This window comes from Chaetodon auriga, chromosome 1 (assembly GCF_051107435.1).
Source record: "Chaetodon auriga isolate fChaAug3 chromosome 1, fChaAug3.hap1, whole genome shotgun sequence".
Classification (NCBI taxonomy): Eukaryota; Metazoa; Chordata; class Actinopteri; order Chaetodontiformes; family Chaetodontidae; genus Chaetodon; species Chaetodon auriga.
Genome location: NC_135074.1, coordinates 21,382,823 through 21,405,047, shown reverse-complemented (window position 1 = coordinate 21,405,047; position 22,225 = coordinate 21,382,823). Strand labels below are relative to the sequence as shown.

The window sequence follows — 22,225 nt, the reverse complement described above, 5'->3', positions numbered from 1 at the left end:
GTTACGTGAGGTTACGAATCGCCCACTGTTCACTGTAAAAGCAGCAGTGAGGCTCGATCAAAAAGGTGAGGTGGGATGACATATTGAAGCTACAGTCATGTGACATCCTGTGTGGAGTTTTGCTTTTAAAGGATTATCGGGGTGGCAACAGCACATTTCTGCTCTGTGGCTTTGCTGAATGTTATTTCTTCGCTCTTTAAATAGTGCGCCGTCTGGCTCGGTGCTGCAGGGAGTCACAGATAAGAATCTGTCTACCTGATATCAGGTAACGTGCAGCCCTGAGAAAACAAAATGACCAGCGAGCGAACATTTTCCAGCGGTTGCAGCTCCACTCGGCCTCTCGCGGGCACGTTTTCTCAGCTCTCGTGCGTCTTTCAGCCGGCCGGGTCTTCGTCCGCTTCTTTTCCGTACTCCACTCCAATCTGCTTTGTCGACAGGCAATTTACTTTTCATCGCATTGTGTGGAGGAATGCAAGGCAGGAAGGAAGAGGGCAAAACAATGGTTTCCACAGCAACAGGGCTGAAAAACCCACCCAGTCTCGCTGCTGCTTCTTTCTTGTCTTAGCTCGTCTCTATGGATGGACTCTCGCTGGGGTCTGGAAGATCTTGATTGACATGTGCCCATAGTTCATACTTGTGTTTGTTTAACCTTTTTTTTTGGGGAACAAATCTGCAGGCTTGTCCCTGTGAACTCTGGCGGATGACTTTTTGGCTCTAGGGCTGCAGCAGTGTCAGCGAACCAGAGCATGAGCCCGGAGGGCAGAGACAGGGAGAGAAGGAGCTGACAGAGGAAGAGATCAGGGAGAGAAAAGGCAGCGGGCCGTCCTCCTGCAGGACAGGAGCCGAGACGAGGGAGGAATATTCCCTCCTTCGTAGTCACGCAATCTCCTCCGCTCTCTTTCTTTCTTGCCAAAGGCGCCACAAAGCTGAGCAGAGGTGATGACAGGCATTCTCAGTCTTCTTTGTAGTTTGTTTATATTCTTGGAAATAGCCTGCGACTGATAGGCACTCTATATATCTGAAGTGAAATACTGTCATGGCACCTGCATCAGTCTTCTCGTGTCTGTGTGTTGCAGTTTGTTGACAGAATGGTTTAAAGTGATTATAATAATTTCTTGTTATATTAGTCATGTTTTTGTTGTTGTTTTTTGAGTTTCAGTTTATTGCAACTCTATGTTCTTGTCTGTTTTTTTATGTTATTCCTTCCATGAAATTTGCGCTTTAAATAAAGATTGTTGTCCTTTCTCGCTGTTTTTAATCGGTATGAATTCGGCTGAATGATGTGCCATAAAATGCATATCAGTGTAATTTATCTTTTCCCTTGATAACAGGAATGTAACAACTGTATTGAAGTACGGAGGTGCATGACGTCCTTTTGTAGTGTTGTTGAAGTATGTTGAACTGAACAGGAACTCTACACTCATGTTTTTTTTTTTCTTGGTGACGTATGATGTTAATACAGATGTCCTCTAACCCCCATCACACATTACATAGCCATGAAGCCACACCTCTTGCAGTCATTGACCCCCCCGTGTGTTTTTAAATGCGTTGTGAGGGAGGGTTCTAGCAGAATTTGGACTCATTGATTGGTTTAACTGTTCTCAACACTATAATGAACATAATGAGTAATAACGATTATTATACAGTGAAGAAGTGGGAGGAACCGCTGGTTCTGTGGGTATCCCAATTTAAAGTTTTCAGTTGTCAGTCAGTGTTAGGTAACATAGTTTAGTTTCTGAGAAATCACGTTTGTCTCTCAGTCTGTTACAGCAGATGGCTCCAAATACTACAATATCCAAGAGTCTCATGGCAAATCTAGTCTTTGTCATTGCAGTTAAGCGTAAAACAGAAGGCCGGAGCTGCTGATGTGATCAAAATGAATCCAGAATCCAAAAGAAAACTGATTTAAACTTCAGTTTTTCTAATTTGTAGCTTGCACCTATGTTAGCCCTTAACAGAATTTTAAGTTTGGTGATTGGACGCTTCCTGCTCAAATGCAGCTTGGGAGCCGTAGTTGACTTCCACTCCGCAGTCTTTACTTTAATCTTCTTTATCAAAGAACAAGATGTTTTCATTTGTTGCACAGTTTTTCGTAGTGTTGAGAGAGTTTCATACTGATCTAAGCCTCAGAATGGCTCCAACCGTAACCCACGCAACTTTGTCTGTGGGACAAATGAACGGGACTTTTACTTCTGGAGCAATGGGCACCTCGAACATCTCCTCCCACCTCACAGCTCTGTTGATGATGATATCATGATTATTGAGATTTTGATGTGAACATTTTCACTGGCAGCATGAGCAAAGAAAATGGAGTCAAGGGCTGATCATCACAGCTACATATACCAACAGTGGTTAAAAAAAAAAAAAAAAAAAAAAAAGGTGTGTGTTGTGCATGTGGGAGCATGTAGTGGGGGAGGGGTGCTTGTTTGGGTTTTGCTGATATTGTTACAGCAAAATATTTTTGGTGGTAAACTTAGCAAAGCGTGTTTGTGGCCCTTTCCTGCTGTCAGAGTGCACTGCAGGGCTCTTTGTGAATTTGCTATTGACAAAGGTAGGCCTGTGGGAGTGGTGTTGCACAAGGAGAGGATTTAGCCTTTCCCCAATGAGATTTAGCACATTCTTCTGTCCTCGTTGAAGCCTGGGGGGACATGTACTGAATTTGCTGAAAGACGCACGGGGAGGAGAAGCTCTTTATGTTGTGAAACCTGAAGGATATCTGACTGATTTGTCAAACCATGTTTGCATGTGGTGGTTAGCGGCTCGTGTCAGTGACTGCAGGTTCGGGTTTGTGTGAGTTTCCAAGGAGTAAAGCCATATTGAGTTAGCCACATGGGTCAGTCCGTGCTGGAAATGAACAAGAATGACTCAACAACCACAGACAAGAGTCTTTTTACACGCTGAATGTGTAGGCCTCCGTACGCGTGACAACTTGTACAAGAGTAATGACTGTAAGTGCAGATTATGGTCCTGGAATTAAAGTCTATTCTCAAAACGCTGTTGCGAGACACCCTCTTGACAAATTGTGGCTCAGTAGAGACACAAATGTTCTTATTGATAGGTTGATTGGATGGTGTTGTGAATTGTGGAATTCAGCTTTGGAAGCTGTTCACTGGGTTTGTCTTAAAGTCAAGTCAAGCTGAGCTGACGGCCTTTTTTATGAAGCCGGTGAGCGTTCACATCCCGGTGTGACAGCTCATTTAATGTGGGTTCAAAGCAGTTTGTCTACTGTTTATGGACGCCTTGGAATAATTTTGTTTTTAGCATGAATAGAGATACAGGATGGTAAGTCGTACTCACATGCTCTCCTGTCAAGCTCTTGGAAGATTTCAATTTAGAAGCACAGAAAGATTTTATTCAAATGCTTCAAGCATTTTTAAGACTTCTTAAGACCCTTCTGGAGCTTGCCATCTTCTGTGAGGCTGTTTCAGTTGACTGTGTCATTCCATTTCAAAGGTAGACCATAGAGATGTATTGGAATTTGTTTAGTCTGAAGCCAGGTCTCCATTCAAATGTAGCGGCATCCACGACTGTTGAATATGAATATTAGGAGCTGGTTCACTGAAATATACAGCTGATGGTTAAGCCACTACAGAAGAAGAAGATGACAGAGCTAGAAGAGCAGCAGTTCAACCATAAACAGTGAGAAACAATGTGGAAAACATGACGGTTCGTGACATTTATGTTTGTTTCATATAGTAGTTTGAGGAAGGTTACAGCCTCCTCATCACTCCACGCAGATCTGATGTTTTCATTTGCTGCCATTTTTCATCTCCTCGGTGGAGCGAACGCTTCAGTGGGCGTTCAAGTCAGATGCGTCATGTAAGTCGTGATTAATTCACTGAGTCTGTTTCCATTGCACTTTGTTACCTTTTGCTTTTATTGATACACCAACTCTTCCACCTCAGCCAAGAAGTGTTTTTTTTTTTTTTTCTCTGTTTGCCCTCAGCTTTTCTTATGTGCGAATTTAAAATGCACATAAAAACAGGTGGATGGAAACCCACCTTTTGATAGCAAAGCACAATCCTGTGGGTTAAGCTTTGCATACTAATCACATGTCTGGCTGAATAACTCAGCAAATAAACTGCAGACAGATCTCAGCAGCCCAGCAACATTAAAGGCTATGAAGAACCCATAAGACAACACTTACAGTAACAGGTTTCAGTCCTTCCTCTTCAAAGACATGATGGTGCAACTTGTCTCTGATGCACCGCTGCCATGAGTGGTGGTGGATAATGGCACATGATGTTTTCCATAGCATAAATGGAGAAACTTGGGAAAGCTTTCGTCAGGGGGGCTGCATATGTTTTGTTTGAGGGGCGAATGCAGTACATACCTATGCAGCAGCTAATTCTCATCAGGGACTCACAGCTATTCACACCTGTCAACCGCCTTTAAATTTATGGCATACAAACAAAAGACCAGTTTTGAGTTTACATGAAGGCTATATGGACTTGTAACACAGTGAGCCTTGATTCTCAGGCTCACACCCAGCTGCTCTCATTGCAGGGAATTCAGCCTGGCCAGACTCACGTTGCAGAGTGATAAATCTGCTGCTAATCTCTCAGGCCAGATATTACACTTAGGCTGTGTCTCCCAGTCAGCCTGTCCCATGCTTATTTACACCCCTATTTCCTATATACTTCCTGTTCCCGACAGGAAAGGGAGGCGTCCCCTCAACCTCAAGTAATTCATGCAGGGACTGAAACAGCTGCCCGGTGATAAATGTTACAAGGCAGTACAGCTTGTATCAGCCCCTGAGGGGTGAATTAGGTTTTCACTCTCTCTACAGGGAGCATTGAGCAGTGATGGTTGAGAGGCTCAGAAAGGGATCTAAGGAGGGGATATCCAGGAACAGTTCTAATCTCCTGTGGGTGACAGACGAAGTGACAACAGGCCATGGCACAGACTCATGTCTTTGACACCCCAGGCCCCGTGTTCAGCATCAGAGCTGGAACCTAATCTACCGAGGGGCTGGGTGTGAAGACGTTCTCAACACTATGCATCACTTAACTCAGAAATAAAAATATACTCTGCCTTCTTTTACAGCGTGTGCTTCTTTTACAGAAATGTCCCCTGGAACTTTGAAACATTTGAGAAATTTCCAAAATATAAGTTTGACTCTCTCTCACCACAGACGACTTGCGGGGAATGACCTGTCATTCATCCACCCTGAAGCCCTGTCTGGACTCCATCAGCTCAAAGTCCTGTAAGCATACACCCTCCCTGCCACCACCGCCACCATCTACACACACACACACACACACACACACACACACACACACTTAAGGCTGTGACAGCATGAAGTTTTCCACACACCGAGGGAAAGAATAAATATTGCAGTTGGTGGTAACATTGTGCTGCTGTCAGTTATTGTAAACATACTCACAGAATTTACATCTACTAGATGAAATGCACTTTTTCATCCCTTCCTCATCTGTGACTGTGAAAAACCCTAACAGAGCTTTGCATACAAGCCCTGTGTAAAAATTAGTTCTGCATAATTCCCACTGGGCAGCACACCCTAGTGTGCTTGCACAAACTCGAATGCATTGAGCGCCACACAAAGCGCTTCCCTGTTGATTCTGCACTGAGCCAAAAGTTCAAAGTCCTGTTGATCTACAGATGAGGTCTTGGTAACAGAACTGAAAACACAAACACTAGGACTGATCATATCAAGTGATTTATTCACATTGTTGCTTGTAATTACACAAGTGAAGACAAATTGAATTATTTTGACTGCATGTAGCTCAAACAAACCCGTCAGATTTCAGTCCGTTTTCACAAATACTGTAACCATCCAAGACCACCATTTTTATTTATTTATTTTTTTTTGAGCTAATAATTTTGTCTTCCTTCCAGCCAGTGTTGCTTTACACTATTAATTTTGCATGCTGCTATAACTATTTAAGTCTACACAATTTTATATGCCCACAATTAACCACACTGTGAAACACAGACAAGATAATCAGAAAAACTCTGTGAAACCATTGTCTCTTCCAAAGGGAATAACCATGACCAGTGTGGACCCCCATTAACAACAAGACACAGATGAGACCCTCAGAAAGCTCACGAACACATGGAGTTAGTCTTGAATGTATTTGTGGATGCACATTCTTTCAGATTCACGGTAGAAGAGAAAGTTTTGAATTGAAATCATTATTTTGTTATTTTACCTTCAGGATGCTCCAGAATAACCAGCTGAAGACCGTGCCCAGTGCAGCCCTGAAGAACCTCCACTCTCTCCAGTCCCTGTAAGTCGTCTGCCATACATACACACGTTGGTGTGTAGTGGAAACACTCACTACTACTGCAGCAGAGACCGTAATGATTATTTGTCATTGTACTGGTCAGAGGGTTTGTTGGATTAATGTTGTTTTACTTGGTTCTAAACTGCCAAATGTGGACGACAGGAACTACAGCATCATCTGGGGGCTGAAAAATGTTTCTTCTGAATTGCTGATGCAACATGTAAATGATCAAAATGCGCTGCTGCTGCTGCTGCTGCAAAAAGCAGTCATTCATTTTTACAAGTAAGAAATCTCTGTACTTTGACAGTCTCAAGCCGTAATGTCACACCAGCCTGTTTGTGAGTTTTATGAATGGCCCCTGTTTCCTCCAGAAGTTGCAGTTAATAAGAAAAGCTTTTCTGTCCTGAATTCCTGGACAGGAAGATTCGCTGCACTCATCAGCACTGTTGTCAGAGAAAGCACTGCGGTGTATTTACACAGCCTCCTATCCAATGTGGAATTCATAGTGTTTGCGCCAAACTAACAACCACATTCTAGACAGCTACTCACCAAGACAAAATACAGAAAGCAACAACGAGAGGAGAACTGCAGAACAGTTTATCTGCTAATGTATGGAAAGATCTCAGCGTTTGGTGCTGAAGATTTGCCAAACAAATTTATGCAAAAAATGAGTCTCTATGTAACAATGAAGTTTAGTTTGAGGTCAATGGCCACTTATTTCTCAGAGTGAATGACCAGCAGGAGGCATGAAAAGTTTGTGTGGAACTGAGATCAGTGCTCGGGCTTGGACTGCCCTGATTCTGCCTGGCTGTTGTTGTAATACTTGTGCTGAGGGTGACAGTGTTCTACTTGCTATGTCAGTCAGTTGGTCCACCATTTTGGTCCAGACTGAAATATCTAAACAGCTACTGGATGATTGCCATGAAATTTTGGACAGACATTCATAGTTACCAGAGATGCCACCACCATGCGGGTCACTTTTGTCGTTTTGAGTAAAATGTCTGGATTGGATTTCCATTTAATTTGTCCAATACTTAAATATGCAATATGTGAAGTAATTTTAATTTATTAATTGCTTTGTAACGGAACTTACAAAATGAGACCTTCCCAACTTTCTTAATGTGCTATAACAGCACGTGGACTGATTTCTATGTAAAGGATTCAGGACATTTTTTTTTGCTAAAAACCAAAATGTGACTTTATACATCCTAGTGTGTCACCTCTGCTCCCCTACAGCGCAGACAGTTTGCAGCACTATCTAACATTTCACTAATATCAAAAAACAAACGGCATCCACTACAGCAGGTCCAACACTATGTCCAAAGTCACATTACTGCAAAGTAATGTATTGTTAAATTGTGGTTTTAGCTGGCTAATGTTAGCTAAAATTAGCTTGATTGCTAACACAGATGAATTGCACAGATGAGGTTCCCAGGGCTAATCTGGCTGGTAAATTGACTAGTTTGCTGTTTACAATTTTCTTTATCAGTTAATATTACGAAGCAACCAACCACAGACCTGTGCAGTGTAGCTAAGTTACAGCTAAGTGGCGTCGTGGCTTCGGCTGATGGAGTGATTCGCATAGGCCAAGCTAGTTGGTATCATGGGGCCAGTGGTCCAAATAAAATATTGAAACATTAAAGACAGCAATGTTATTCTAAATATGATTGTATTTTATTTTCCAGCATTTAGTGTTGATTTCTGTGTGAATTCTTGTGTATGTCATAACGGTGTTCTGGCCAGTACCCACAGGATGATGCCTGCTCACGCCTACAGAGTGTGAGTGTGAGCAACAGGATGCTAAACTAAGATTCTGAATGTTGTAAACAGAAATATGCATTTGTGCCACATGTTATTTCAAATAAAGGTTCACCATAGAAACACCAAGATACATCGTGTTACAGTTACAGGTTGTCAAACTTCAGCATTCATACAAACTCTCCTCATCTTTCAATGCTGTTCCTGGAGTCCTCTTCATCTTGAGCATCATATTGCTTCAGCTTTACAGATCAAATTCAGGCAGATAGCTGACGTTCATCAAGATAATTTGAATTTCCCTGTTTGATATGTGACTGCAGCCGTCAGTTACGGTACACTATTTCAAAGGTTACACTGCTCTAAGATGGCATTACGATGAAAGTTAAGGCTTTACTGTTCGTCCAAGTTGAGAATAACAGTTGAAATCTCCATTATTTACTCAAGACGCTGTTGATGTCATTTAGGGGCGGTCCCATTCATATCACATACTTTACTCCTGCTGCAGTGTTTGTTGTGCTGCAAGCCTAGCAGCCGTGTGCAAATGTAGGTCAGTCTTATTCAGCAGATCTGTAACTAACTTTTCTCTTTTTTACTTTGTATTGGTGGGTTTTCCAGGAGCTTGTGTGTTTCCATGTGTTTACTCGTAACTGTCAGCCCTCTCGCAATTTCCTACTCCATTCGCCCTCAGTCCTAGCATTGTTTTTCTGCAACTGCTGAATGTCAGCTTCATTGAGACCGTAATAGGGACATGGCTCTATTTATGCCAACACCCTCCACCACTGTGCCTTTGAGTTTGACAAGGACTAATGGAGGAATGGATCCAGCTGGAGAAACGTGCTGAAAATCAAGCTTTCAGCTATTATCACCCCTCTATATCCCTCCCCTTGTCCCTTGCTTCCCCTCTTCTTTTTTCCTGCCTCTCTTCTTTCTATTTAACAGATGTCTTTTCTCTGTGAGGGTTTATAGGTCTGTAGCTGAAGTAATATGCTTTGGCAGAGCCAGGACTAGGTTTGTATAAAGCCTTAGAGAGCTAAATGTCAATCAAGACTGTTTTTCTTCCAGCCCAGACACTTGAGGAATTTTGAGGGAGGGCGAGACACTCAGTGAGGGAGGACAACAGGAGAAAACAGCGTGCTGATGATGAAAAGAGCACTTTTGCATTCATAATCCCGCTTAAATAAAGAATATTTCTTTTTTTTTTTTTTAACCAAGGAGCTATTGGCTTCTGATCAGAATTTCATCAGTTTGCAGGGTCAATGGGGAGAATATCCACAGCATGTTATGTAAGTTCTGTGAAGTCACCACTTAGAATAGGTCAATATATCATATTTACCATGGTAGCCAAATAAACATTTATGTCATCCTCCTCGGGGTAATTCGTTATACAATGTGCTGTGTTCAGTTGAAGAATGACAAGTTGGCCTAAGTGGACAATTTCAGGTATCTCAGTGTTTCTCAGAAGTGAGAGTAAAAAAAGTAAGGCTTGAGTTAGACCATTGCAGTGGTTGCAATAATGCAGCCATTGTAGTCTAGAGTGCTTGCAACAGGGAGTGGAGCCACAGTAATGTCGTTCAATTTTTACCAGTCTTTTTTTCAAAGCTTCACTAACAGTCACAAGATGTAACTAATGGCCAAAGAATCAAATGAGTCCTCGAGAGTTTGCAGTCGAGCAGGATTCTTAAACTGAGTTGTCCCTTCTGCACCGAGTGGAACCATTTAAGGTGTGAGCACCACTCGTGCCTTTTTTTGGTGATATACAGTGTCGCTGATTGGGAGTTAGAATGAGTTGTCCAATGAATGTGCATCAAAGTTACGTGCTGGTCTTTGCATTAACAAATCCCCAAGACCTTTCAGTGCCTTGAAGAAGACAAAACATTGAAATAATGTTGAAAAAATTAGAGCTTAGTGTGCACTTACCTGCTTTTTAAGTAATTGTGTAGAGAACAAAAGCAAAACCCAGCATAAACTAAATTGACCTTTTCTCTGGATTTGGAGCTGGAAGAGGAACTTTCTGGTCGAGGCTGTTTGCTGTTTGGCTCACTCTAGATCCACCATGGCCTAGAAAAGTGGCAATAAAATGAATGGAAAGATCAAATTAATCATAATCATGATAATTTAATGGACCCATGCTTTTTTCTTGTTCCTCTGTTCTGCAGTCGCCTGGATGCGAACCATATTACCACAGTTCCAGATGACAGTTTTGAAGGCCTCCAGCAGTTGCGCCACCTCTGGTTGGATGATAACAACCTTACAGAGATCCCCATCGGTTCCCTCAAACACCAGGCGAACCTTCAGGCTCTGACGTTGGCACTGAACCGCATCTCGTACATACCAGACAACGCCTTTGCAAACCTCACCAGTCTTGTTGTGCTGTAAGTTATATTAAGCTACTGTTCTAATTGTGGTTTAGAATGAATATCTGCACTACAGTGCTGAAGTGCAAATGTTTATACCTGTCTCACTGATGTTTCTGTCCAGTCGGGCCTTTGCCTCAGTGTGCAGGGAGGATAAAAAAGACCATAGGCATCAGCTGTATGCACGGATCTCTTCAGGTGTACTACTAGTAATATACAGATAGTCAGTAACAACCTGAGTTAAAAAGTATTGTCATTTCATGTCACCACTAAACAAAACTAAAAAAAATATCCAGAAGCACAATGTCTTTAAATGTGTAAGCAGCCACGTCATGAAACCATCAGTCATTATTTGACAGTTACATATCACGGTATTTGATCTATCAGTGCTTCTGGTGGGATGTCTCTTAAAAGCAGTAACGAACAGTTTCAGAGTCCTTAAAGTGAACTTGCCCACAGCACCCAGGAGAACTTTGCATATCGTCTGCGTAGACCTTTACACTAAATAACTCAGCAGGAACAACCTGCTGGTGTGCTTTTTTAAAGCCTCAATTAACCAGACACACTGACGGAGAACGTTCTCATGTTTGCTAAAATGACCTGAGGGAGAAGCTGGAGAAGTGAAAGTCACTGGGTGTTAAGTAGATGAGGACATTTCTCACGTTGAAAGCGAACACATGCAAATTCTCTGCAGTGTGACTGCACAGTAAGAGTTTCTTTCATTCATGGCGTGTATTGAGGGGATGGATTTTTTTTATTTTATTTTATGTGAGGTAATGTTTAGGGATTTTTGGGGTTAATTTCCAATTGAATAACTTAAAAATCTTGCATCTACCTGACTGTGCAGGTCATCCAGTTAGTAAAATCCGCCCGTACTGCAGGAGCTCCCCTCTGAGTTAAAGGAGCTGAAATTCTTATTTCACCGTTCACAGATCATCTGCATTATTCTGTCACCACAAATTAATGCAAAGCACCTCTCCTTGTGCTCCGCTCGAGCTCTGAACGTATCCTCCGAGCGACTGCAAATCGGATTCCAAACACAAACATACTGTTGTATTTGTTTCCACAGCTTACAGTTAATAAGTCAACAAAACGGCTTGCTACTCATGCCCTGCTGTGTTTTTGCATGCGAGCACTTTTGCAGCGAAATGTGCCATTGGGGTTTGAATTTGAATGTTAACGACACTTTGAAAAAGTTGCTCGACTCGCAGCATTAATGTAAAATCAAGATTATCTCGTTGTTTTATGCATGGTGGGAAATGCTAAAACCTTCCACAAGAGGAACTTCTACAAATATGCGGTGCATTACGCATCAGAGGGACTGTTCCAAACATACATTTTTTTTCAACTGCTGCCGTTATACATTCACACACACACTCAAGCACATGCACACACACACACACACACACACACACACACACACACACACACACTGACTGGTCTTGCTGCAGGGTTAGTATAAACACGTCAGGATAAACAGGAAGAATAGACCTTGAATCTATTAGGCGAGGAAAGCCTTCTGGATATACACATACAGCACCGACACCTGATTCTCACGTCACTCTCTGTCATTCAAAGATTATCTATGGAACATTTAACAAAAGCTGCAAAACAAGAATGGATGAGTGAAAGATTATTTTACGGCGGGAAAGCTTCGCAGGCGTGTGTAAAGCGGCTTTTTGCTTTTCCAGGCATCTTCACAACAACAGAATTAAGGAGATAGGAGACAACTGTTTTGCTGGACTCATGAACCTGGAGACACTGTAAGTGCACAGTCATATAATAGTTGATGTGTGTGTGTGTGTGTGTGCGCGTGCGCGTGCGCGTGCGCGTGCGCGTGCCCGTGTGTGCCCACATACGCCTGTTTGTGTGTGCTAACAGCTCCCCCACCCACCTCTGCTCCAGTCATCATTGTGTCCACTTCCTCCTTTAATTGCCCTAGGATAAATAGAGCAAAGTACATGATGCTTATCAAATCTGCCCTCCCACTGTTCACTTCCTCCTGCCATAGAGCCATGAAAAATCTCTTAGTGACAGCCTTACCTAATGGCACACAGCTACTGTACAACAAACAGACTTAAACAGCAGACCAGGGCTGCCCTGACACTTTTTATTTTGGTTCTAAATACCAATCTGATAGATTTTGAATGAAGCATCTGTTGGTATGTTAGCATATCCAACGCAGCACAGTGCAGCGATGCAGTCCTGCATTGTAGCTTTTCTGTCATGTTTTACACTGGTGTTTTATAGCCTTTACTCTTCTGCTGTGTTTTGTATTAAATCTGTGCAGGGAGGAGGTCGAGCAGCTGTGACAGAAGGGTTTGGAAAAATATGAATATGAACAAAATACTGAAGTTAAAACGCAGATTTACACTAGCAGCAGCACCTGAGAAGTGTTCCTTTAACCTAACCTGGACACTATATGATTGAATTTGCTGTTTGCTTGTGCTGCAACAATAACCATTCATCAAGGGGTCGATGGACAGAAAACATAGAAACATTTGCCTTTTCCACCATCGCTTCTGTTATTCTACCAATTGAATGTCTTCTGGTGTTGCACCTTCAGTCAAACAGCCGTGTAAGAGTGGGCTCTTGGAGCGTTTTATAGACTGACCAATTTATAATTAAAAAAAACATCTCTATCTGCAGCACTAGCTCTGTGGCTTGCTTGCAAGGGTCAGGAATAAGATTCAGCATATTAACAGGTTGCAATGGGATGTTTTTTGAAGTGGGCTCTGATTTCCATAGAACAGCCGGATCGGTTATGAGGATTATGTATTTATGCTGTTTTTGTACTGGTCAGATGTTCATTGGTTATTGCTGCTAAAGAAAAGAGTCACTGAGCACTGTTAGCATGCCATATATTTTGTTATTAGGGTTTCAACAATACAGGTAATCCAAGTTATTACTTAGTGGGCATAGGGGGGTTGGATTTGTTCTGTCCAAACGCAAGCGACACAGCTGACTTCCTGCCTCTCTATCTGTCTCATCCTAGAGATCTTAACTTCAATAACCTGATGGTTTTTCCCAGAGCAATTGAGGCCCTGCCCAAACTCAAGGAACTGTGAGTATATCGTCCTGTTTCTCCTAAAGCGAGGAGCCGGTTATTATCACAGCATGGACACTCTGCATCGTCTTTTTGACGTGATTCAGAAAAGACAAATACTTGTCAAAGTGGCTGTTAACTAAATAAGAGGAAAACTAGAGCACTCATGCAAAGTAGCAACACAGTTGTATCCTGCCCTCATTTTAATGAGTCTCAGTGAATTGTTAAAATGCAAATGCTGAGTGGCTTAAAAGTTTGATTCACGTACAAACATGTCAGGTATAAAAAGGACACGCATCCTGTAATAGTAATTATGTTTTTAAATCATTATTTATTTGTCTTATCTAGCAGATACAGTGATTAAATAGAAATAAATAAGCTACAATCATTTGCAACATTTTTCAACATGTGCTTTTATTTTGAAGGCTTAAAGTCACATGTCTTACCTCCTGGTTTTCCTGATCAGCACATTACTTATTTAAAGGATTTGTGTCATTACTTTTCATGTTCATATTTTGAGGTTTTGCACATGTCAACTTCACATACTCGTATTTCAGTTTTCACATCGAGCGGTGTCTTTACGCTCTCTTGACCTTCTTCCTGCAGAGGTTTTCACAGCAACGATATTGCTTCCATACCTGAAGGGGCCTTCCATAACAACCCCCTGCTGCGAACCATGTAAGGTCAAACTCCCCCTCTGATTCACTGACACTGCGTAGAAACAGACTAAGCATGATAATAACTCACATTTGTAGTGTGCGCCTGCTGTCTGAGAAGCACACATACAGTACGAGCTGATACAGGATACAAGCGTGAGGCCTCAGTAGATGAATGTCCAGAAGATGGTGCCATTCTCGCATAGTAAATGATTTAGCTTTGAACTCTCCCCCTCTGCTCTCTCTGCCCTCCAGACATCTTTATGACAACCCTCTGTCCTTCGTGGGCGCGTCGGCTTTCCAGAATCTGTCTGACCTGCACTCCCTGTAAGCCCCGCTGTCAGGCGCGGCTCCTGACGAAAAAGCTCTTTAAATGTGTTTTAGAAAGCGATTGTTACACCCACACCAAGCCATGCTTTGATGACTTTGTTCTCACCATGTGTGTTTCAGGATGTTGCGAGGGGCCAGCATGATGCAGGACTTCCCCATCCTTACGTGGACTAATAACCTTGAGAGTCTGTGAGTGAACTTGGATGCAGCATCTGTTCCTTTTTTTGCTTTTGTGTGTCTCAGAAGTAACAGATTCGGTTCTTTATTTTTAGGACTCTGTCAGGAACGAAGATATCATCCATCCCCTCTGATCTTTGTGAGGATCTCAAGTTGCTTCGGACGCTGTAAGAGATTTTTCCTTTCCTGTCACCTGCAGTAACACATATCAACACATAATGCACCTGCTGAAGATTAAAGACTATTAGGAACTTAGACTTAGTTGTCCAAGTATAGCCTGATGGGTAAACTATGATTTTAACACCGTTATAGACAGAATTTGGATTCCCATTCATGCTGAAAATGTCGCATTTTTGAAGTGTGTATATACAGAGGTACATGGAAATTGTTTATGGACCAGTTGTAGTTTCATTACAGATCTTACCAGCTGTCTCATTGTTTCTCTTTGTCTTCCTCCATCAGAGATCTGTCCTACAATGAGATCAGAGAGCTGCCAGCCCTGCAGGGCTGTGTCCGACTGCAGGAGATGTGAGTGTTGAACATGCAAAAGACAGTTTATCAATTATTTCAGACAAGGATGGTAAAACATAACAGATTAAAAGATTATGATGTAATAAAATAATAATGTCAACATAATATGACTACTTCTACTAATAATAATATTAAAGGTAACTATTTGTTTTTATAATCTATTCAATCCTTGTTTTCAATACAGAAGCTTCCAGCACAACCATATTCAACAAATTGACAGGGACACTTTCCAAGGTCTCTCTGCTCTCCGTTTACTGTAAGTCCACTCTGTCACACACACTGGATGTTGTATAAATACTTGTTTTAATCCTTGATTGTGAGTTCATCTCGTTGTGATTTTTACACAGAGACCTGAGTAGAAATGAAATCCGAGTCATCCACAGAGACGCTTTCCTCACCCTCACCACACTCACCAACCTGTGAGTATGACCCGTGTGTTATTTTACCACCTTTCATCGTAATGAGTGCGGAATTCCGGTTACATGTCATCATGTGGTTTGGCTGTCTGTGTTGCACGGCGTTAAACTGCTTGTGTGTAATCATTGTTTGCAGAGATCTGAGTATGAACTCTCTGACTGTGATTCCAACGACTGGACTGAGCGCACTCAGTCAGTTGAAGCTCTCAGGAAATCCGCAGATGAAAAACGTGCTGACTGCAAAAAACCTGCCCAAACTCAGGTGAGGAAGAGCAGCTGTGGTCTGCTGTCTAGTTTTTTTTTTTTTTTTTTTTCATGAAGTGTTGAGGATAGAAGACGGGTGGTCTCCTGGCATTCACATCGTCCCAGGTTTGGTTCCAGTCGCAGACTTTTTAAAGGATTCTTTTCAAACATCTTCTAATGAATTGGTTTCAGAAAGAAAGAAATATTATGGCTAATTTCTAAGGATTGATCTTCTGGCCATCAACATTGAGTTATAGAAGGGAGGGTCTGCATTGCAACATAAGGTCCCTGAGAGGAATTAATACTTTTCTAAAGAGGGACCTGTCTGGTACTGGTTTATTCCAACATTTTTGGAATCAGGCTTGCACATATCTATATTTTTCACAGGGAGATTCTTGCCCAGCAAGTTTTTTCATGATCATAATATCTGAGTGTGCAGTATTCTTGCATCTAAAACACACAAAGAAGACAGGAAGTCCAAAACAGGGATGTAGAAAACTCAAACCAAGCATTTGGTTTAAATGAAATAAATTGGACTAATCCTGCAGAGAACAAAGTGTGCAGTGCGTCTCCCTTTCTGTGTCTCCATCTGTTGTGATTACATGTGTGTGACAGACTGACAGGGGAACGGAAACAAACTCCGCCTCCTCTCGTGCGTTTAACGAGAAAGCCAGCTGAATCTGTTTTCTCCACAATTGTAGACACACTATGGAAACATCCAAATATTAGGGCCAAATATTTGCAGACAAACACATTATTTATACTCGCCCCAATATGGTGTTAACATTCTGGACCATCTGCATTATCATCAACACAGAACCTCAGCCGGATGTTCGCGGCCTCTCTAAATGAACATTGTTTGTTTGTAGGTCCATCTCTGTCCCTTACGCCTACCAGTGCTGTGCATTTGTTGGATGTGACTCAATGACGAGTTCTTCTGAGGAAAGTGATGAGAAGAAATCTACAGGTGGGAATTTAGCAGTCAGAGCCTTTTCCCTGGAACAGTTGACATGTTGGCAAAACTTTTTTGGGGGGGGTTTATTTATGTAAAAGCATTTAAAATAGCAACAGAATTTGTACATGAGCTGCTACATGAGCACACTAAGAGTATTCTTTATCTCCAGACCGCCAGATATCAGATGTGGATGTTAGATGTAATGGTTAATTATTGAACTCACTCTGGCATTAGCCTGCAAGCTTCATTTTTAACTGTTCACACACTGTGCCGTGCAGATGTGTTTCTGTGTGCATCAGGGAACAGTTACAACATTATGTTACATTTCCCACTTTCCTTGCCATGAAAAATATGAAGCTGAAGGAAGCAAGAAAGAGTGTGTTTAGTTCGTTGTATTTAAATAATATTTCAGTTTAAGAGCGTGGCAGAGTAACAGAACATGAATTTCAGGCTCTGTAAGATCTTGTGCTTATTTTCTAGGACAGCTAAGTCTGTAATAATTAACGTCAGCTTTCGTTGATGGTTACACAGCAGAAACAAGAAAGTCAAACAAGCAGGTCTTAATGTACTTCCTTCTGTATACACCTGGCTGTTAGTTTTGGCAGAGCTACTGTCTGAGTTTTCACAAGAAATCTTTTATTTCAGGGGCCGAGGATGTGGAGCGAATCTCAATGATTATGCATTGCTCTCCCTCACCAGGTAAGCATTACACAGCTTTTCACATCTCTCGTTATTTGTCTGCGCGTTTACTTTTACCGATCTAAACTAAATCAAACTAAATCGCTAAAGTTTTGACTTTTGAAAAACCACATTGGTTCTGTCCTCAGGAGCCTTCAAGCCTTGTGAGCACCTGCTGGGGAACTGGATGATTCGTCTGACAGTCTGGTTCATCTGCCTGGTGTCGCTGGTGTTTAACAGCCTGGTGCTGGTGGCCACCTTCTCCCCCACGCACCGAGCGGCAGGCCATTCCCACTCCCTCTCCCCGGCTCTCTCCCCGGCCAGGCTGCTGATGGGGCTGCTGGCCCTGGCCAACCTGCTCACGGGCCTGTATGTCGGCGTGCTGACCGTGCTCGACGTTGCTACCTGGGGCTCCTTTGCCGAGTTCGGTGTGTGGTGGGAGATGGGGCCCGGCTGTCAGATCACAGGAGCTCTGGCCGTCTTCTCGTCGGAGTGGGCCGTCTTTTTACTCTCACTGGCGGCCGTGGAGCGCAGCGTGGCCGTGCGGACGATTCTCGGGAAGGTCATGATGTCGCCCAGGAGGAACGGCGGCAGCCATCGCGGATGCTGGAGAGGAGATCGGCGCTTCAGCCTGGCCGCGGGGCTGCTGGGGCTGCTGGCTGCAGCTGGAGCCTGCCTGCCTCTCCTGACCTCCAGCGACCAGTCCACCTCTCCTCTCTGCCTGCCCTTCGCTGGTGGTGAGAGTCCAGCTCTGAGTGTCACCGTCGTTCTGGTGCTGCTCAACGCGCTGGCTTACCTGTTCACTGCAGCTGTGTACACCCAGCTGTACTGCCACCTGGGCAGGGTGGAGCTGGCAGATCCAGAGCAGACGGGTGCTTTGCGACACGTAGCCTGGCTCATCTTCACCAACTGCATCTTCTTTTGCCCCGTGGCAGCTTTCTCCTTTGCCCCGCTCTTGACCGGTTCTACGGCCGGTGGCCCGGAGATCGCCAAGTCCGTCACCCTCATTTTCTTCCCTCTGCCTGCGTGCCTGAACCCAGTGCTGTATGTGTTCTTCAGCCCGGCCTTCAGAGAGGACTGGCTGAGACTGCGCGGCCGCGGAGGTCTGAGCAGGGAGGTGAAGGCAAACGGCGAAAGTCACGGAGATGACGGTGGCGGCGGCGGGTCGGACCTCACAGACGGCAGCTCCTCCACCCACCTGGGCTTTGACTGTGGGGTGTACTCACAGCTTTGTGGAGAGACAGTTGTGTGCGAGCAGTGCGAGGCAGCACTGCATGCCAGGACCTGCTCTTCTCCCTCATCCTCCACAGTCTGTAGACACTTGGTGAAGTCTCACAGCTGTCCCACCCTCCTGGCGGGAGCTGCGGTGTGCCAGCGTGCCGAAGGGTTTTGGGCAGACAGCGGCACGCCCTCCGCCCAGTCCGAGTACGCAGACGAGGGGGACTCGTTTGTGTCGGACAGCTCGGACCAGGTTCAGGCCTGTGGCAGAGCCTGCTTCTGTCAGAGCAGAGGCCTTCCTCTGGTACACTACTCATACAACATACCTCGAGTCAAGGACTAAGGACGCTTCAGAGCGCCAGTACGTCTGTGTGCACAGATCTCTGTCATGTGAATTTAGACGCTACAACCGTATGTAAACATTTTTATATCAAACGACGAAATGTGCCAACTGCCCTGCTAAAAGACTATTCAGCAAGCACTTATGTTTGTAATTACTGTGTAAACAAAGATGCAGCCGATCATTTAAAGGGAACTTGGTGTTGCTTTTTGAACTCAGAGACCATTTCCAAGAGAGCTGAACTGAGCACATCGTGCTACAAACTAGTCGACAAAGGCTCATGCAAAGGAAAGTCTTGCCACCAGTGCCTGCCTCTCGCTTTCGATCGGATATCATGATGTTGCGAGCCTCAATGTACGTGTCAAAGCATTTTGTGGTTTCTCTGTTACACCTGTACTCATAAGCTTTTTCATTTTTAATTGTCATACATCTTGTCATTTTTAAAGCTTCTCCACACCAGCTGTTGATTTTATACTTTTGATTTTTTTTTTTTTTTTTTTTTTACATAAATGTAGCAAATATAATAATCATCCTAGACTTTCCTGTGTGAATGTAACTTTCGGGTGGTCTTCAGCCACCAGAGGGGAATAATGTAACGTCAGCAATAACTTCTGCCCTACCTGCCTGTGATCCTGATCTGTCAGTGTGAGAATGGTATAAGCAAATGCCAGTCAATAATAAACTCGTCTTTGCTTTAAGTTACTAAGACTAAGAATGTGATAAAAGTAGCAGATATCACTGTTTTAGCAACAGCTATGCTTGGTGGCGGTGAAACGTTATTTATTGTTTGAGCAGCAGGAGCATGTGGGTGGAGATGATTTCAGGTGTATGAACGGTGGCCTTTGAATGATACAATATAACCCAAGCGTTCACCAAAATAAAAGCACCTCTCTGTTTAATTATTAAAAAAAAAGATGTCTGCACACATACTGGTTTAGGTCAATATTTTCATTAGTTTGAAGAATAATTCCGGTTATTTGAAAATCTGGGACTTGTTTTCTGAGTTGGTGCCATCATGCTGTTTGATTTGGATCAAATCTTTTATTCCTCAACTGCAGAGCTACATATTCTATTTGTCCATTAGCCTAGAGACACCACAAAAATGCAGACATTTCCTTTTTAGTACACTAACGTCTAAATAAGACCTTCTTTTACCCATACACATTTAAAAGTTCAAATATTAAAGGAATAATTCAACATTTTCAGAAATTTGCTGTCTTGCTGACAATAAGGTGACATTGTAAGTACCTCTTATCACATATCTGTATGCTAAATATGGAGCTGCAGCAAGCAGCTGTGTACCTTAGATTAGCATATAGAATGAAACAACAAGCCTGTTTAATATATTCAAAAACTGAAAATCTAAACAAACAAGATATGAGGTGTTGAGTGCTAAGACAATAACTGGGATGGATAATAACTGTAATTAGAATTACAATGCTAACGATTGGCGACCAGCAAGCATCAATCAGGAAATCAGAAAAATCCAAATCAGCCGCACTCACAGTAGTCGAGCTCATGAGAAGACTGATGGCTGACGTGCGTTTCTGGTTGATTTAAAACTTATCATTAAACATAATTTAGCTTGTGAGCAACAAGTTAAACACATGAATACCGTCCAAGTTAAACACGTGAATGTAATCCCACTCTTCCACTTCTTCCAACACGATGTGAACGCAGCACAAGACAGGCAGCCAGCTGAGTCAACAAGAAAGTGTATCAGCGCTGCCAGAGAGTATGAAATGGACCATTGTAATTGAAACGTGGTGATCATTATTCACCCACAGATACTTAAAGACAAGTATCTGCAGTGTCATTTTGCTTTTAAGGGATTGTGTATTTTTCATGCGTGCACGTGGGCAGTCCGTGTACCTGTCAGGGTTTTTGGAGCTCTACAGGGAAGTAATTTGGCAAACGTCTGACCAGAATAAATGGGCATGATGGCGCTAAACGTATGAAAGGAGAGCCTGTGTTGAAAATAAGAGGAATTATCTTTAAGCTAATTCACTGCTTCCATTGTCTTTTCAGTACAATTAATTTATCAGCGAGTGACTCAGACACTTACCGTAAGCTCACATCAGTCCGTGTAACCCAGAGCATTATCGTAAAGTACATTAACGTGGATCTGTTTTCACCCTGAGAGCTGACCTGAGTGAGACTGTGTGTGACGAGGGATTGACTGATGTTTGGTGTGCCGGAGCATGACTGTACACATTAAGGTGGATACACCCTTGGAGCATGTATCCACAAGTGCACATCATGTGAGTGCTCAGGAATTTAGGCAATTTAGGGAAGCGTTTTCTTCCTCCAACAAGACATCCTCGAGTCCTTATAACGCATCATTTCATTTGAATCTTGTTGGGTTTTCTGTTTTCATGTGGGCATTGTCTCGACCGGGTGTGTCTGATCTTGTACCAACCAAAATGTCCGTTGATTGTTTGAGATGTCTGATGTCCCATCTGGTGAAAATGTACAAATCTTTTTAGTAGTTTTTTTTTTTTTTTTTTTGTATTTGTATGTAAATTATTTGAAAAGAAAACAAGTAATCAAAAAATGGGATGCTAACTAAGGAAGCTACCTCCTCGACTGTAGTGGCTACCAGCAGTGCTTTGTTAAAGAAACGTCTGTTTTCATTGTTGTTATTCTTTGTTTGCCTTCTCATGTTGACACACGTGGCTGTACATCATCATTTCAGATAAGTGCAGATTGTGGGAGGAATCTATGTACTGTATACTGTGATTTTTGTTTTTTAACCAAACTATAAACTATGAATTTTTTTTTTTTTTGTTTTATCTTTCATAGATGCAAACATGCAGAATTATACAGATTATAAAAAGAATCTCACTTAATTTCAGTTCAAATTAAATCTTATTTGTAGTTTTTCATGTGAGATCTCCCCCAATGTGTTTTATTCTGTTCCAGTAGAGAATTAATTCTATAAATTGTGAATGAATAAAATTGGAGGAACACAAGCTTTTTCATTCAACTTTGTGTTCAGTTTAAAATACTACTGTCACCGTCGTCTTCATCAGATATTTTGTCTTATGGTATATCTGATCGTTTTTTATACCTTGTTAGAAGTTGTTGTCGTCTCACTCCTGCCCTGCTAACGGTGCCAGTTTGAAGTAGCTGCGTTGATTGATTTTTGGTGCTTCTAGCGCCACCATGAAGTTCACATTTATGGTTTTTAGTGAAATATCTCAACTATTGAATGTGTTGCTATAGAATTTGGCACACATGCTCATGTCCCCTCAGGATGACCTGTAGAACTTGAA

General features: G+C 42.6%; 1 protein-coding gene across 2 annotated transcripts in view; it reads left to right on the top strand.

Moving 5' to 3' along the window:
* lgr4 (leucine-rich repeat containing G protein-coupled receptor 4) overlaps positions 1 to 21,492 on the top strand; it is a 33,674-nt gene extending 12,182 nt beyond the window's left edge. The window contains exons 3-18 of one of the 2 annotated variants that reach the window (XM_076729593.1): positions 5,135 to 5,206; positions 6,180 to 6,251; positions 10,163 to 10,378; positions 12,052 to 12,123; positions 13,356 to 13,424; positions 14,013 to 14,084; positions 14,318 to 14,389; positions 14,513 to 14,581; positions 14,665 to 14,736; positions 15,032 to 15,097; positions 15,285 to 15,356; positions 15,448 to 15,519; positions 15,653 to 15,778; positions 16,629 to 16,690; positions 17,360 to 17,413; positions 17,542 to 21,492. In XM_076729593.1, coding sequence (XP_076585708.1) covers positions 5,135 to 5,206; positions 6,180 to 6,251; positions 10,163 to 10,378; positions 12,052 to 12,123; positions 13,356 to 13,424; positions 14,013 to 14,084; positions 14,318 to 14,389; positions 14,513 to 14,581; positions 14,665 to 14,736; positions 15,032 to 15,097; positions 15,285 to 15,356; positions 15,448 to 15,519; positions 15,653 to 15,778; positions 16,629 to 16,690; positions 17,360 to 17,413; positions 17,542 to 18,953 — 2,650 coding nt within the window. In that variant the 3' untranslated portion in view covers positions 18,954 to 21,492. Of the gene's footprint in view, positions 1 to 5,134; positions 5,207 to 6,179; positions 6,252 to 10,162; positions 10,379 to 12,051; positions 12,124 to 13,355; positions 13,425 to 14,012; positions 14,085 to 14,317; positions 14,390 to 14,512; positions 14,582 to 14,664; positions 14,737 to 15,031; positions 15,098 to 15,284; positions 15,357 to 15,447; positions 15,520 to 15,652; positions 15,779 to 16,628; positions 16,727 to 17,359; positions 17,414 to 17,541 lie in introns of both variants that reach the window. The other variant, XM_076729584.1, reaches the window with a different exon arrangement.
* The last annotated feature ends 733 nt before the right edge of the window (positions 21,493 to 22,225 follow it).